This window comes from Dermacentor andersoni, chromosome 7 (genome assembly GCF_023375885.2).
Source record: "Dermacentor andersoni chromosome 7, qqDerAnde1_hic_scaffold, whole genome shotgun sequence".
NCBI lineage: Eukaryota > Metazoa > Arthropoda > Arachnida > Ixodida > Ixodidae > Dermacentor > Dermacentor andersoni.
In genome coordinates this window covers 19,309,739-19,324,458 of record NC_092820.1, presented here as the reverse complement: position 1 = coordinate 19,324,458, position 14,720 = coordinate 19,309,739, and the positions used below count along the sequence as shown (strand labels likewise).

Genomic DNA, 14,720 nt, shown 5'->3' with positions numbered 1-14,720 from the left:
ATTGCTCATACACTGCTGCTGATTAGACAATGAGAAGGTGAGGCTTACACATACGGTACAATCTATAAGCAAAAATAAAACAGCTTACAAATGATGCTAACCCCAAGCGATGCTTGCTCTGGCTGATGTTCCTGTCTGACATGGGTATCACTGGCAGAGTTTGCATTCTTTGAGGAACCTTGCTTGCCACTAATGCCCCTGTTCCCACTCACCAGAGGGTGGCACCACCTGCCCTCTCGACGCAGAGCGCTGACTATAGCGAGTTGTCTTGGCCGGGGTGTTTGAAGCGCGGAAACTGTAATGCATGCAGCCACATCCAGGAGCACCTGAGCGAGATGCTGGGCCCCAACCAGGACATGAGCAAGATGAGCGAGGAGGAGTTGCAGTTCCACTACTTCAAGCTGCATGACAATGACGACAACAACAAGCTGGATGGCCTCGAGCTTATCAAGTCCCTCATTCACTGGCACGGTGAGATGTTTATACAGTTCTGCAGGTTACTTTCCCTTGTGCAAGATGTTGAACTGTAACTGAAACGAAAACCTTACAAAGAAACATTTTTTGCGCAAACCAGAACCTGATTGGAACATGATACCGTCGCGGTGTTCTGTGCAGCGCAGGAATAGCTTTAGGAAAAGTACAGAGGAGAAAGAACATGGACTTCGAACTGATTTTTATGTTAGAGAAGAGCAGTATATATACACAGATATCTGGTATATATACCAGCTTGCCCAAATTTCCTCCCTTGGAGCATTATATTTTCACTCCGCAAGGAAACGAAAAAGAGAAAATAGTGGTTTTCAGTTCGGGTTGGCCACCTTTTCTGGAGCTTATCATCCCTGCCACTGTGTTTGTGCTGAATGACAGTACTGCTAGCCTAGCAAGGGCATGCTAGAAATTTCTCTGCATGAGAGTGTCATATTTACTTGTGTGATGGTAATTAAGCCAATGGGTTATTATTCTCCGCCGCATATCTCCACAGTGTGGCACCGCTAGCAGAATAAAAAATAAATGTGCAATTCATGTGCAAGGAAAGATTCAGTCCATACGCACTGATTGTGCACTGTTCAAAGGCTGTCAAGGCTGTGTAAGCTGTCATTGGATGGATAATTGGGTTTTGGTTCTTAATTACAGGTGGATAGACTGCTTGGACAACGACACATGTAGAACGGACACACTTGAGTGCTTATGATCAACTTGTGGGTCCAGTCCTTAGAAACAATGGTTAAATGAATGAAGATGAGGAGTTTTAGATTTCATGGGGAAGGGAGAGTGCAATAAAACTGGCCCGTGCACTTGGTGGGACAAACCAACAAGTGAAGAAAGTTTGCATAGCGGCTATTGTCCCGCACAAGTTTACATTCTCAGGGTGTCTACCAAGTTGACATTTTCAAATTTCCAGAGTTTTCCAGGTTTTCCCTGTGCCTTTGGAAAATTGCCTGAGTGACACACAACTTCGTTTTATGTCAAGACGGGCTCACACCATGTCTCCCAATGCTGTCACTCTCTATAGATGAAAAACGACTAAATCCAGTTTGAATAGCAAGGAGTAGTGTTTATTTTATTCAAAAAAAGAACAGAAGGGAGGGTTTAGTAAAATGCACAGCGAATAAAATATCTTTGAAAAAATAGTATTACCTTCTGCAAATCAAGTCGAACATTCTCAAATACGAATAAGAATTAAATATGTTCTTACAGAATATGCTTACAGAATCAAATATGTTCGAAGATGAGCTGTTTTTATCAGCTGATAGCTGGCTCATTGGTATGAGGGCCGAACTTTGTCACAATGAAGATTCTCCCACAACAGCCAGTAAGTCAGCCTCAACTGTCCTGACATACTTTCAGCCCTCAGTGTTGCATTTCACGGCTTTAAAGAGTTTATTTTGGTTTGGATGAGGGACACCTGCATCTCGGCGTCAGCCAACACTGTTTTTCTTGCGCTGAAGCTCCTTCAAAGAAATGGCGGCACACTTCCTTTCCTGTTCATTCCTTAGTGCGACGGCCCTTTCTGTTCTCGTCCTCCTTCCACTGCGCATTCACCCCACGGGCCATTTGAAGCATCCTCTTCGGCAGTTGTACAGTCAACGTCCGATTTTTCAAACTACCTCTGGGCTGTGAAAACATCCAAAAATCGGGCAGTTAAAAAAAAAATGAATGTGTATCTTTTACTGCCCTTAGGGGTTAAAATTGCCACATGCACATCCGAAAATGCTCTAGAGGCCTGCCAGTGCACTTATCAGGCATATCGGCGCTTGTGATGCGACAGGCGATGGCATGCACACGGGCGTATAATTAAGAAATACCATACTTACTCGATTCTAATGCGCACCTTTCTTCCGATAAAATGGGTCCAAAAATTGCATGCGCGTTACAATCGAGTACGACCCTAAATCGGACCTGCCGTGTTTGCTCGGTGGCTATGGTGTTGGGCGGCTGAGCACGAGGTTGCGGGATCGACTCCTGGCTAGGGTGGCCGCATTTCGATGGGGGCGAAATGCAAAAACACTCGTGTACTTAGATTTAGGTGCACGTTAAAGGAACCCAGGTGGTCGAAATTTCCGGAGTCCCCCACAACGGCGTGTCTCATAATCAGAAAGTGGTTTTGGCACGTAAAACCCCATAATTTAATTTTTTTTACCCGAAATTGGTGTTACCATATCGCTATCGGCATTCGAAAAATGGCCAGCTCATACGCACTTCTAGCCTAGTTGCCGTAGCTTCCTCCATGTGCACACCTCCATGTTGTACGTGTAACCAGGCGCTGGTGTAATCTACTGCCTGTCTTTCCAGTTTCTGTGTTTATTCAATCAGCATGGAACCGCCGACTGCGAAGAGATGCCAAGTCCACCATGATGCCGCATTTAAAAGGAAAATTAAAATCGGGCCGCATCACGGGCGTTCGGAGTTCCTGAAACTTGCGTGCGGGTCTGGCGCAAACAGAAAGAGAATCCGCATCCGGAGAACAGTTTTCCTCCGGATGAGGATTTGCCAGCAGTAGTGAACGTGTTATTCGGTAGCATATTGTAGAAAAATGCAGCCTCATCTAGGTAGTAGGTGTCTTTGTCTTCATACTTTGTAAGTAGAGCTCGAAGCCGATTTTGGCGCCATACGTCTACAGTGTCACGGTTCACGGCTGTACTTTCGCCAACGATCGACTTTGAGGTCACGCCGTGTCGTTTTCTTTATGGCCCATTTGGAGGGCAAGAGCTTCGGCTTTTGCAGTAAGTGCAGGTCTACGTACAGAGAGATTTGCACTCCTGGCATTCTTCAGCCACTGTAGAAGTGCACCTTCCACTTCGGGGTATTTTGAATCGTGATTCCTCTTTCTCTTTGCCGAGAAGCTCTTTTCTAAGCCATTTGAATCGAGATTCCTCTTTTCGCCGAGAAGCTCTTTTCGATGTTATCCAGCACAGCTTCCTTATTTTTCAATACAGTTGATAAAGTAGAGGACGGTGTACCGAATTCCTTCATGATGTCAGTTCTCTGCCTGCCACTTTTTTCCACTTTTTTTATCAGCAGAACTTTCTGCTCCTAGGTCGGACACTTTCCCCTGGAGACTGACAGAGCCATTTATCACTGTAGGCCACAAAAGCACACGCGAGGCACTCCTAACAAAGCACTCCAAATAGCAAACAATGACATGGCCAGCAACATGGTTCCAAACGCACATGCTGTTGGCGCCAAAGTACTGAACGCAGTGGGCGATGCAGAAGGCAAAAGCTTCAAAATATCGTCGGGGCATCTTGCTTTCCTTGTGAATGCTTGCTGGTGATGGCAACGGTTGCAATGGCTGGCTTGGCATCGGCTTCACGTGTAGTGGAAGAAAGGCAATCGGAGTTGTGGAGACCAAGAAGCAGGAACTGCGGAAGGGCACCTGTTGGTGGAAGATTGTGCTCAGGAGGGCAGGCCAGAATAAAGCCCCTCCATACACGTTTCTGCCCCAGGTTAAGTACCGCCAACCTGCCCTCCCCCTCCACGCTCCTCTCCCACTCACCCCCTTAGCTTCCGGCGTCAAGTGGAACTTACGTAGCTGCAGCTTCCTGTTCCGAGTGGAAGTGACGCTATGTTTTTTAGCGTTGTTTACTTTCTCATCGATGGAGATGGTTTAATTGTACCAGCTGCAGTTGAAACTGTGAATGGGATTCCATCCAAGAACCACCGCCTATTGTAACCAGCGATCTTCCCGTGTTCGCTGCTTTGCGTCAACCTGCGACGGGTTGTGGCACGAGCGACAATGTACAGTGGAATGTAGTGCCTGGGCGCTTGGAGACCACTGCCGTTTTTCGTGCATTCGGAAAACAGCGACCGCGAACTACTACTTCAGCGGAATACAACAGCTTGTCCCCTTTGCATTCTTCTTGTGGTCACTGCCACAGCTCTGCTAAGAACGCGCGGGCGTCTCACCATCGTTAACAGCAGTCAAAGCGGAAATTCCCGCAGCGCAACTCCAGGAAGCGGAAACGCTGGAACCGGAAATTTTTAAATCGGAAATGCCGGAACCGGAAATACCGGAACCGGATTTCGTGTGAGGGGAAAAGGCAGCACACAACAAAGGTTGTCTCTACTTAAGAAAGCGGCGGTGGCACGTGGATGGAGGGGCTTTAGGCCAGAAGAGGGCAGTTTTAGAGAAGTAGCGACGTCGAAACTGGCAGCAAGAAGGTGAGGAGCTGACATGAAGGTGAGTGAGAGGAGTGACTGGCATCCAAACAGCTTGCTGACTGGAGAGCGAATGAAGTGGGGAAGGTATTGGGGGGCCGCTTTTATAGTGGGGCGGTGCAGAGGTCATGGAAGACTAAGAGAGTATTGTGCTAGAAAGCTCCACTAATGCCATGGCTCGAGTTTGAGGTTGTGTTTGTTGTGCTCAAAAAAAACTATTCGCCGCTCATTGTGGGTACGCAGCGCAATCATGAAAACTGAACAGTTTTGCAGTAGGAGTTTTGCATGATCACTGGGCAATTTTTTCCTGAGGTGTGCAGCCATGAAGTTTGCAAAAACAAGAGTTTTTCGGCACTCCGTTGTCGACGCTGTGCTAATTCTATGGTTTGAGTGTCGGTGTTCACGCACTGTCACGTCCGCGCCATTGACAAATGTCTAGGAACAAAAGTCGGTGATCCTACCACACATTTAGACCATTTGTCTAAAGTCTTATGGCGCGAATCGAGCACGACCGGCTCGAGAAAATCGCCGGGGAAACATCAGATTGCGTTGACTCGCCATGTTGACAGCCTGACTCGCCGCTGGCGATGCTCTGATTTTTCTTGTTTTCGGCAAGCTTTCAGTCGATTTGCACTGTCAAAAGTGCAATGAAGCTAGGGGCGGTGTTTTATTGCGATGCAGGCCGATTGTGGTGAGCGGCGAGCAAATTTCTAGACTGGCTTCCCCAAAGTCGTCTTCCCGATTTGTTAGTGTACCTCCTCGCGTCGAACACGGCACTTCTAATCGGAGGGACACTTTTGTGCTTTTTAACAAATTTCAGCATCAGAAGTGCTCTTTAGAGCGGTGAAACTTTGCTCATCGAGTGCACTTCATAGAATACTACGGCGCATGTCTGCCTGCGGTCTTTTGGACACTTTTTGGCATCCAAGAGACTGCGGTTTTCTGGCATCACAAAGCATCAGGAAAACTTTATTTTCATGTGGATTCTATCACGGGGGACACCAACAATGCGATTGTGACTCGAGATTAACAGTTCGGGCGCACTGCATTATGGAATTTGACAGGTTCCGTTTGCTCCACAGTAAACAGCCGGGAGCACTCGGCACTCGCTTGGTACCCGTTACCAGGCGGTCATCGGTCGTGGGTGTGGTACTTTGTCGTCTCTTCTGTGCCTGCATGAAACTATTTCGTCGGTGATATTAATCTGACACTTCATGCACAAAAGGGTCGCTGCCGCTCGTTAGCGGCAATGCCTCCACTCGCCACTTCACTCTAAGTGGGTCAAGCTCTTCCTGCGCTTCCTGCCCTGTAACAGCCTGACAGGGCTCACAATATTGGAAATAAATCAATAAAGAAATAAGTAATGCAATCTAAAATGCATGTGTTTGGGTCGAGACCAAAAGAAATTTCAAATAAAGCGATATTTCGAGTAAAATGATTTCATTAGAACGAGGGATTACTGTAACTAAAAAAATTGACAGCCTCAACTACTGTCAACATCTATGCAATGCGAAGCATTGTGCGCTTCGCTGCAGCTCGAGACACGGATGCGTGTTGAGCTTTTGGTGCTCCAGCAGCCCGAGACACATATTGTTGTTTTCCTATTGTGTGGCGTTTTAAGTGAGCGACGGGAAACTGAAGCGAAATTGAGCGGGCGGGCGAAACCAGATGCCACCGAAGCGAAACGTGATGCCCACATTGTGCCACCTGCTGCAGGGAACGGCGGCACGTTTGGTTATCGCCTATAAAAAGCATGTGCTATCCCTCTGACGGCATCAAGTGCTGTGAAACGGGTAGGTGAATATGCCTCTCGCAATAGGATTGGCAGTGATAGCTGTGAACACCACATGCGACGACTCTGGACAAGGTTTGCTAATACCAAAATGAGAAACTGAGTGTGTGTCGGCGTTTTCACATAAGACGTGCAGGTGAGTATTGCGTTGAAGCTGCTGCGGCGGGTAGCTGTAGAATCTTCTCAGTCGCACGTGCCTCGTACCTTTTCTTGTTTACATGGGACCTAGCAGCCGGAAAACGTATCATACAGTCGCGGTTTGGCGACATACTGAACGTTGGTGCCGAAAAATCATGTTCTTTAGGTCGGTATGAACTGTTAAAAAATGAGCGTAATTCGGTTGGGTCATTTTTTGTTTCGATTGTGAACGTTGGTGCTGGGAAAACGTACGTAATGAGAACATATCAATGAGGTTCTGCTATACTTGTTTGTTCCTAATGCTCCATTTGTGCTTTTAATAAACAACACTTCATAACATACTATTTAATGACAGAAAATAGCTAAATTTAAGAATACTAGAATGTGCACATCATTTTATACTGCTTGTGATGACGGCTGTTCATTATTAGAAAACTATTCAGTATTCGATTTGATTCACTTCTGGCGCTATTTGATTCGTATTCTACTCGATCACAAAAATCACTATTCGCATGCCCCTACTCGTAATAGAATGAATACAGTTTGGTGTTTCTTCTGCTCGGAAGCAGGAGCTGAGGAGACAAGTTCGAGAGGAGAACATAGGAGAAAGCATAGGTTTAACAAATACTTAACCTGGTCAGTGAAAATGTCTATGGAGGGGTTCTGTTGAGCCCCTCTGGACTGCGGGACTTCTTGCTCGGTGGATTAGAATTTGGGGCACCTGCCAAGTACTGGTACAGTCGTGTTCATTGGCTTGCCTGGGATTGGGGGCTGAGCACTGCCACCTAAAATGTCTTAAAATGGCCGGCTGTCCACCGCCAGTCACGTGCATGACTACATCTTGCAACGGGCATGCTTGCTCCACCACGGAGTTCAAGCGATTGTTAAGTTAACATCATACGCTTTTCATGTCTTGTTTTTCTTTCATGCTTTGTTGTCCCTGTGTTCAATTCCCAAGTAGCACGCTGCTCTTCATGTAATGATGGTGTGTGCCATAAATGCACCGACGCAGTTTTGATGTTCAGTGAGCATTCGTTTCTTGCGCTGTCTTTCTCACGCAGTCGAGGAGAGCAAGCACTTGGCCCAGCAGGGCCAGCAGCAGCCCACACCTCACGGCACCACCAAACTGTTCACTGACGCCGAGCTGCAGTCCATGATTGACCCCATCCTCCAGATGGACGACCGCAACCGCGACGGCTTCATCGACTACCCCGAGTTCGTGGCTGCTCAGAAGTCCCGTGGATTCTAAGCACACCTCCCACAATTAACATCTTGAAAGCCGGGATGTGTCATAGTGTGCAGAGTGCAAGACGTTGGGTAGACATGATGAGTGGCACAGGATCGACAGAGCAGTTAGGGTGGTCCCCCTTATGCTGTAGCCTCATTTTTTGCATGGCTCTAGCCATGATTCTCGTCCAGGTGTCTTGTGCACCACAAGCTTATGCACTTTAGTTGACAAATCTCATACCGTTGCTTTGTGGATTTGGCACCGTATTTTTTTTGTTTTCTCGAGCTATGATTCTTATCCTGAAGTCTCGTGCGTGATGTCCTGTTGCACTTGAGTGGACAAGTCTTGCACTGCTTTATCGTGAAGTTTGCATTAGGAGGTGCAAAACTGCAGGGAAAATGTAACTAGCCATGGCACATTTGCTATGCAAGTTGCTTTGACACTGCTCACAATTTGCCAATGTGTGCCGGCCATGGCAACTGTCAAAGCATGGCACATAACATGAGCATCACTTTGACCATCATGGCCGTAAGCAGGTAAACTCTTGCTAAGCGTTTGTTGTGTACATTCGTTGAGAACTGTTCTTGCATTTCTGGCTTTCGCACTTCTGATGAGCACAGACGATAACCTACATTTTCATTCTAACGGCTTTGCAATTACTGCTGTTTTGTTTTCCCTAACATTTCACTACAAGGTGTCATTTTGCGCTCTCACGTTCTTTAACAGAACACTTGGCTTGCCTGCTTTTTGTGGAAAAAAAAAAATGAAAGCATCATTGTATGCACATGTTCTCATTGTTTCTGCCACGATAGAGACTGGTTTCAATGCCTCTCGGCAACTAACACTCTAGGCAAACAGCAGTGCCAAGTGTTCTATTGAATGATGTGCAGCGAGAAATGCACCCTTATCTTTAAAAATTAAATGAAAACAGGGCAGCTGTAAGCACAAAATCTAGGGGTATGTGAATATAAAATTATCAATTTCACAGTGAGTTGAAATAATGAAAACCAACTGCGAATTGAATTGAATATTTTTTTAATATGAATACCATATAGCTCTTGGGAAAATTCAATTTTTTTTCACCAACCAGAGGGACAAAAAAGAAGGTAAGTTTATTGCACAGCAAATAACATACAGGAACATTAGGCTTTGTGGTTTTGCTTGGCTGTATCACAACTGCCGTTATTTAATGTCATTGTTAGAGAAGGATAGCTGCTCAACATGTTTGGAGAGCAGCAACGCACTCCTGCACTCTCCAATTCCTTCAGACACCAAAAAGAGCTGCTCACTGGGCATACTAGTGTCCTGGTATCGAAATTTGAAGGATTTACATACTGCTAAGAAAATCCTTTCAGAGTTGGAACAAAAGTGCAGGTAATTGCACTGGGAAATGGCATGCCATTGAGGCAACTGTGATGTTTGTATGCATAGTCGAGTAGTACCGAGAGATGGGCAGCAAAACTAGTGTTGCCTTCCACAGGGAGTGGTATCTAAACCACAATGTGGTTTACTCTACTGAAGGCTTATCATCCTGTCTTGCACCCAGGAAACGCATGTGTGAATGTTTAGGCTCTGCGTGTCACTAATGACCGGTGTCTCCACTGTTTAATACTTTCCAAGACTCCTCTTAGCTCATGGAATGAATGCTGTGTTGAGTGACGTGTGACAAACCCTGCAATGTGTAACCTCAGCTTTATCGGTTTGTTGTAAGCATCCTTCGCATTATACCACTTCCAGATGTCTGAATCGAGAATGTCGATCAGCACATTTTCTTTTTCATGTTAATTCACTTGGGGGGGTGCAGAGTCATTTTCTGCCATGTCCTTGAATATTTCCTGCGGTTCAATTAAGACTGCCTAATTAACTTGATTTTTATTTGTATCTGCTTGTTGCTTCTAGCATTCTCTTCATAAATATTAAGTAATGTTGGCAGAGCATAGTGACGATGGCACTGCTGGAGCAATGTTCAACACATTAAAATCCTTGTGCTTACTGTGAAATGGGGGTGGGAACAGAATTGGTTTTGCATTGTAAGCTTTGTGGCGTGAAACTGCAGGTGCTTGGATGTTGAAGAGTCACTGTTTTACAAAGTAGGATCTGTTCATCCGTGCATTGATAGGGGCAGACTATTCAACAAGGAACAGTTCTATATGCAACTGCTTTAATCTATTGGCCTAGAATTAACTACACTCAATGCTAAAAGAAGACTTATTTGAAGTAGCTACAAATATGACGCAAAGAAAGAACAACAGCAAAGTCCCATTGTACTAGTTTTACAAAGCAGATCACGGTCAAGCGCGCACAAACAAGAACAAAGAGAGAAGTAGACAACACAAGCGCTTACTTCCAGTTGGAAGTAAGCGCTTGTGTTGTCTACTCCTCATGTTTGTGTGTGCTTGACCATGATCTGCTATGCGTAACAAACTAGCGTAAAAGTCTGTGCTCTTTAGTTTTACAAAACCTTGTTTCATTTAGAGCTCCATTCAGAGTGAAGGCAGTGCCACCCAATGATGGCATTCTTTTCAGTGTCAAAACAGTAACCATATTGAGTTAAATGGCCTTCACTTTTTTTATAACACCAGCTTTTTATAACACCAGCACTAATAAATTGCAGTGACGAGATAACAATCCAGAAATCGAGTGCAGTATAGGATTCGGTATATACAGCTTTAAATCTATGTATTTCAGAAATGGTTGGTAGTGTGTAGTGACACCAAATGTAGTATACCTTAGCAGTTAGTGATCAGCATTATTCTTGACGTGTATGTGCAACTGCTGCCGTGCTAGCGTTCTGATTTTGTTGAAAGAATATTCACTCCTGCCTTTGTCACTGGAGTTTTCTCGTCATGCTGTAGTGCCTGTACAGGTGCTCTAGGAACGCTTGTGGCGACTTTGGACAGATCCTTTACATGCCTTGAGCACATGACTATGAGAATGTTGGGGGTAGCAACAGTGCAGCATCTTTGTCTTACACCCATGTATAATAATGGCTGTTGTGGTGTGCAACCTTTGATGCATGTGATCCATTTTCCTGTCACAAATTTTGCTCAGTCACGTGACTTTGCCAAGTGCTTCTTCTACATCACTGTTCTGAATTTGGGGCTGTAATTACTTAGCATCACTTAAAAGTCATGCTTCTGTTCTTTGTGGTGCAAGCGTGTTGTGACGTGCTCCCTAAACTAATCAGCAGGCACACACAACTCGGAATCGTCGGTACCAGTGTTTTGCCATGCAGATCGTTCAATGTGGATATTATTAATTAACAGTCAGCTGAAGTTAGGGGTTAGCATGAAAGTGGTGCATGAACTATCAGCCAAGCTTGGCTATTGCATTTCAAGTCTGTGATTCACCATTAATGTGCGTGGTAATCATGAATGTTGCAGCACATATTGAAGGGAATGCACTTGAGAATTATAATACCTCCATTTTATTGCGCCTGTGTACATAGCAACTTGAATGTATAGTGTCTATGCTAATGCATTTGTATGGTTATTTTGCGCCCTTGCTTGTAAAGAAAACTTTTTACTGGTGTTCGCAAGTAGTTTTCTCAAGACTCGGCTGTTTTGTGGTGACTCTTTAGCATGCGCACACAATTTCAACCAGCCCATCAAGGGTCGAAGGGCTACATTATCAGCAGTGTGCTGGTTCAAAATGCACCAACACATTGTTCAAACGTTGAATGCGATGTAGGGCTATTTCACAGATTACATGGACAGGTTCTCATGTTTAATGCTTGTCAGCTGTATGCATATCAATATCTGCTGGCGTGCTACAAGCCTTAAGCTGGAATGTTACACCTGGACGGGCAATTTTAGCGTCACTTTGAGCTAGCGTAGTTTGCTTTGCTGAATGCCACTTTGATGTCAAGGTGGTGCACAGCAAAACACTGTCATTCGGAGGTAATGGCAGTAGCAGTTTGGTGGTACAAAAAGCACTCAAAATTGTTCTTATTTGTCCTTAATGTTGCTTTTTTTTTTCATTATAAAAGATGCATCTCAACTGGCGCTGAAAGAAACTGCTGAAACAGGCAATGCCATTGCATGCCTGGGATGCATTTCTGCAATAGTACACGTACACTGTCGTCCTTTATGAAAGGGAACACACGAGTGCGTGGCCTGCACTCTGCGGCTGCTGCCTACAGGGCCATCAAAGAAAGAACGTCCCCTTTTGGCGTCATCTATTTGCAAACAAAATAATGACCGTGCTGACATACCACGCTCGATTTGTTGGTAGCAGACAACGCGCTGCAGGCATCGCTCGTTGCGCGAGCGGAGAGGAAGCGCAATCTAGCAGCGTTTGTCCGCCAGCCATGGCTCTTTATTTTGTTTGCCAATAGATGACGCCAAAAACGGGCGTGCTTTCTTTAGCTGTCGGTTGAGGGCGCTGTAGGCAGCCGCTGCAGAGCGCAGGTCACGCGCTCGCATGTTCCCTTTCATAAAGGACGACAGTGTAGTACTGTAAAATGCAACCACTGCTGAAGTTCAGCAATAGGAAGTGCAAGACAGTTCTTTTTGTTGATTGGAATTGTGCTAGCACAAAAGTGCCAAGTTCTTCAGTTGCTTTTCCTGTTTTATTTTTTTACCTTTTACAAGTGCTACTGTTAAGACAACATACTTTGTAGAACACTCATTGTTCTGATGGTCTCCACAGTGGGAACCACCACTCGCTTCGAACTGCAGCCCTTGATCAAGTGACACTTTCTCAACATGACACTGAATTTGCCCATCCAACAGATTTTCGAGAGAATGCATTTTGACCCCTGGAGAATTAAGCTGGCTGTGTGTGCATATGTAATCTACAACTGCAGTTTGAGTGCAGCAATACATTCCACAAATCATGGAGGTTGTGATTGATAATAACTGTGTAGTGTCTAGCAGTCCCTCTTTTGTGACACATTGCATGTGTGAATCTCGGCAAGTTTATACGTACATTTACTTTTACTGCCAGCAACATTTATTTAGTCACTAGTATCATATGTGTTCTTTTTCATTCTTTCTTCTCACAGTTTTCATTTTCACAGTTGCTCATGCCAAGTTTACCTCTTCTTGTTGTAGTTTCTTGTGGAAATTGTGTCACACTTTTTTGCTTTGGCATGATTTCATGGTACCAACACTGCACATCTTGTCACTAATTAGTAAGGTTCTTTTCGCATTACGTAAACCAACATTGGCTGGCGGTGTTCAAGCGGACTGGTCACACTGAGCAGATAATGACTGCAGTTCCTCAATAACGTGCTTGTCAATCGAGCTTACCGATTCCTCAAGCACTGAAGCAGTTGTCAGCGTGGTGGCTTTTGCATTGCACAAGTGGAAAGAAGATTGAGTCGAAAATACATTTTCTTTTGGGTTATGTTGCACACATTATGAAAATTAAAGGGGTGCTGCAAGATCAAACGGAAATTTGTTTTATGGGTAGTGATGACTACCCACTGCATTCAATGAAAAGCTCCATGTGTCTAGTGAGCTGGGAGTGTGGAACATCATTAAATGTTTCATTCTGCCTAATAAAGCATGCTTTCGTTTTTTTCATTGCTTTCTTTTTCTTCTCCAGCTCTTTGTGTCTTGGACATTGCTCTGGTCAATCCTGATGCCCATAAAGGCAGTTGTACAATATGACAATAGTGTTGCCACCAGAAGGCTCATTCCATAGTTGCCACTTCTCAGTACAGCTAGATCACTAACAGCTGTATTGCCAGCTGGAGTAATAAGTTTCCATTCTGGAATGCCAAATGCCCTTTGCAGATATGCATGTCGATGTAAGCAAGTGATACGTCAAAGACCGTGAAGCTGTTTGCATGCTGTTGTTATCGACTCATCACCAACACCTTGGTCACATGGCCGCTTTGGGGCTGCGTTGCAGGATGTTGCCGTCAGCCTTTACCACCACAGCCATACAAACTCCTAGCTGACTTCCTATGTGGGGCCGGTAAAATGTGACGTGAGAAACAAAAGTTATGGATTATTGACAAAAAGAAAAAAAAAAATGCATAAGGAAGGGGTTGTCTATATGAGCGAGATATATGCAAGGCAACTTTTATTTTGTAATCATTTGTTATTGCACTTCAAAGCAAACTTTCGGAAATCCAACACAGGCTGCGACCACGAAATCCAAACCTGGGCTGTACAGCAGGTCTCGGGGGCTCTTGAAAGACAAAGGCCGAGCGAAACCGACGGAACGTTACCCCTCGGGGCAACTGACCGCGGCAGTAATACGCGCTGGAGTTGAGTAGAGACCACCCGCTGAGAAGACTTCAGGGCCTGCGTCATGGTGCCATTTAGTCATAGTGTCGTTCTGCAGGCGACTAACTAAAGTTGTTTCTCTCTCTCTCACACAGGCTGTGTTGCTGACTGCTCGATATCAAGTACATTGCTGCATGCCTGCATTCACTGCACAAAAAGCAAAACTCCCAGCTTCGCTGAGAAAAATCCATCGTACAGTGAGCAGAAGGAGGAGTTCAGTGCTTATTTGGTTTGCCCTATGACCTAATGAGAAAGTGGGATGTTCGCAGTGAGTCGAGTATTGGTAAGCCATAAAAGACTGCATTCAAGTGTTTGTACTAGCTTATTGTGACAGCTTGAAATTTGGACAGTGTCTGCAGGGGCTAACTGGTAACTAATATTGCTAGGGAGCAATTTGAGAAAGACAGCTATGCAGGGAAAAATTTAGAGGATGCTTAAGCTTCGCCTTTAAGAGTGGAACGCGATAGCATTCAAAGATCTCCTACTGCTTCTTGCGCTTCCTGGCAACTGCAGCTTATGTTTATCGAGAAATGCTGGCAGCGAACGCTATGCATGAAGGCGAGCTTTCTGGTAGAAACGCTTTCTTGCGTGGGCCACGATACGGTGGAGGCGTCATCTGGAGATGTTGCAAGGAACTGGGCGCGCTGATTTATAGCCTTTGATA

General features: G+C 45.2%; 1 protein-coding gene across 1 annotated transcript in view; it reads left to right on the top strand.

Moving 5' to 3' along the window:
- The window catches only part of LOC126535531 (uncharacterized), a 73,089-nt gene extending 59,744 nt beyond the window's left edge, over window positions 1-13,345 (top strand). The window contains exons 4-5 of the mRNA XM_050182344.3: window positions 311-471; window positions 7,651-13,345. Coding sequence (XP_050038301.1) covers window positions 311-471; window positions 7,651-7,838 — 349 coding nt within the window. The 3' untranslated portion in view covers window positions 7,839-13,345. The remainder of the gene's footprint in view (window positions 1-310; window positions 472-7,650) is intronic.
- The last annotated feature ends 1,375 nt before the right edge of the window (window positions 13,346-14,720 follow it).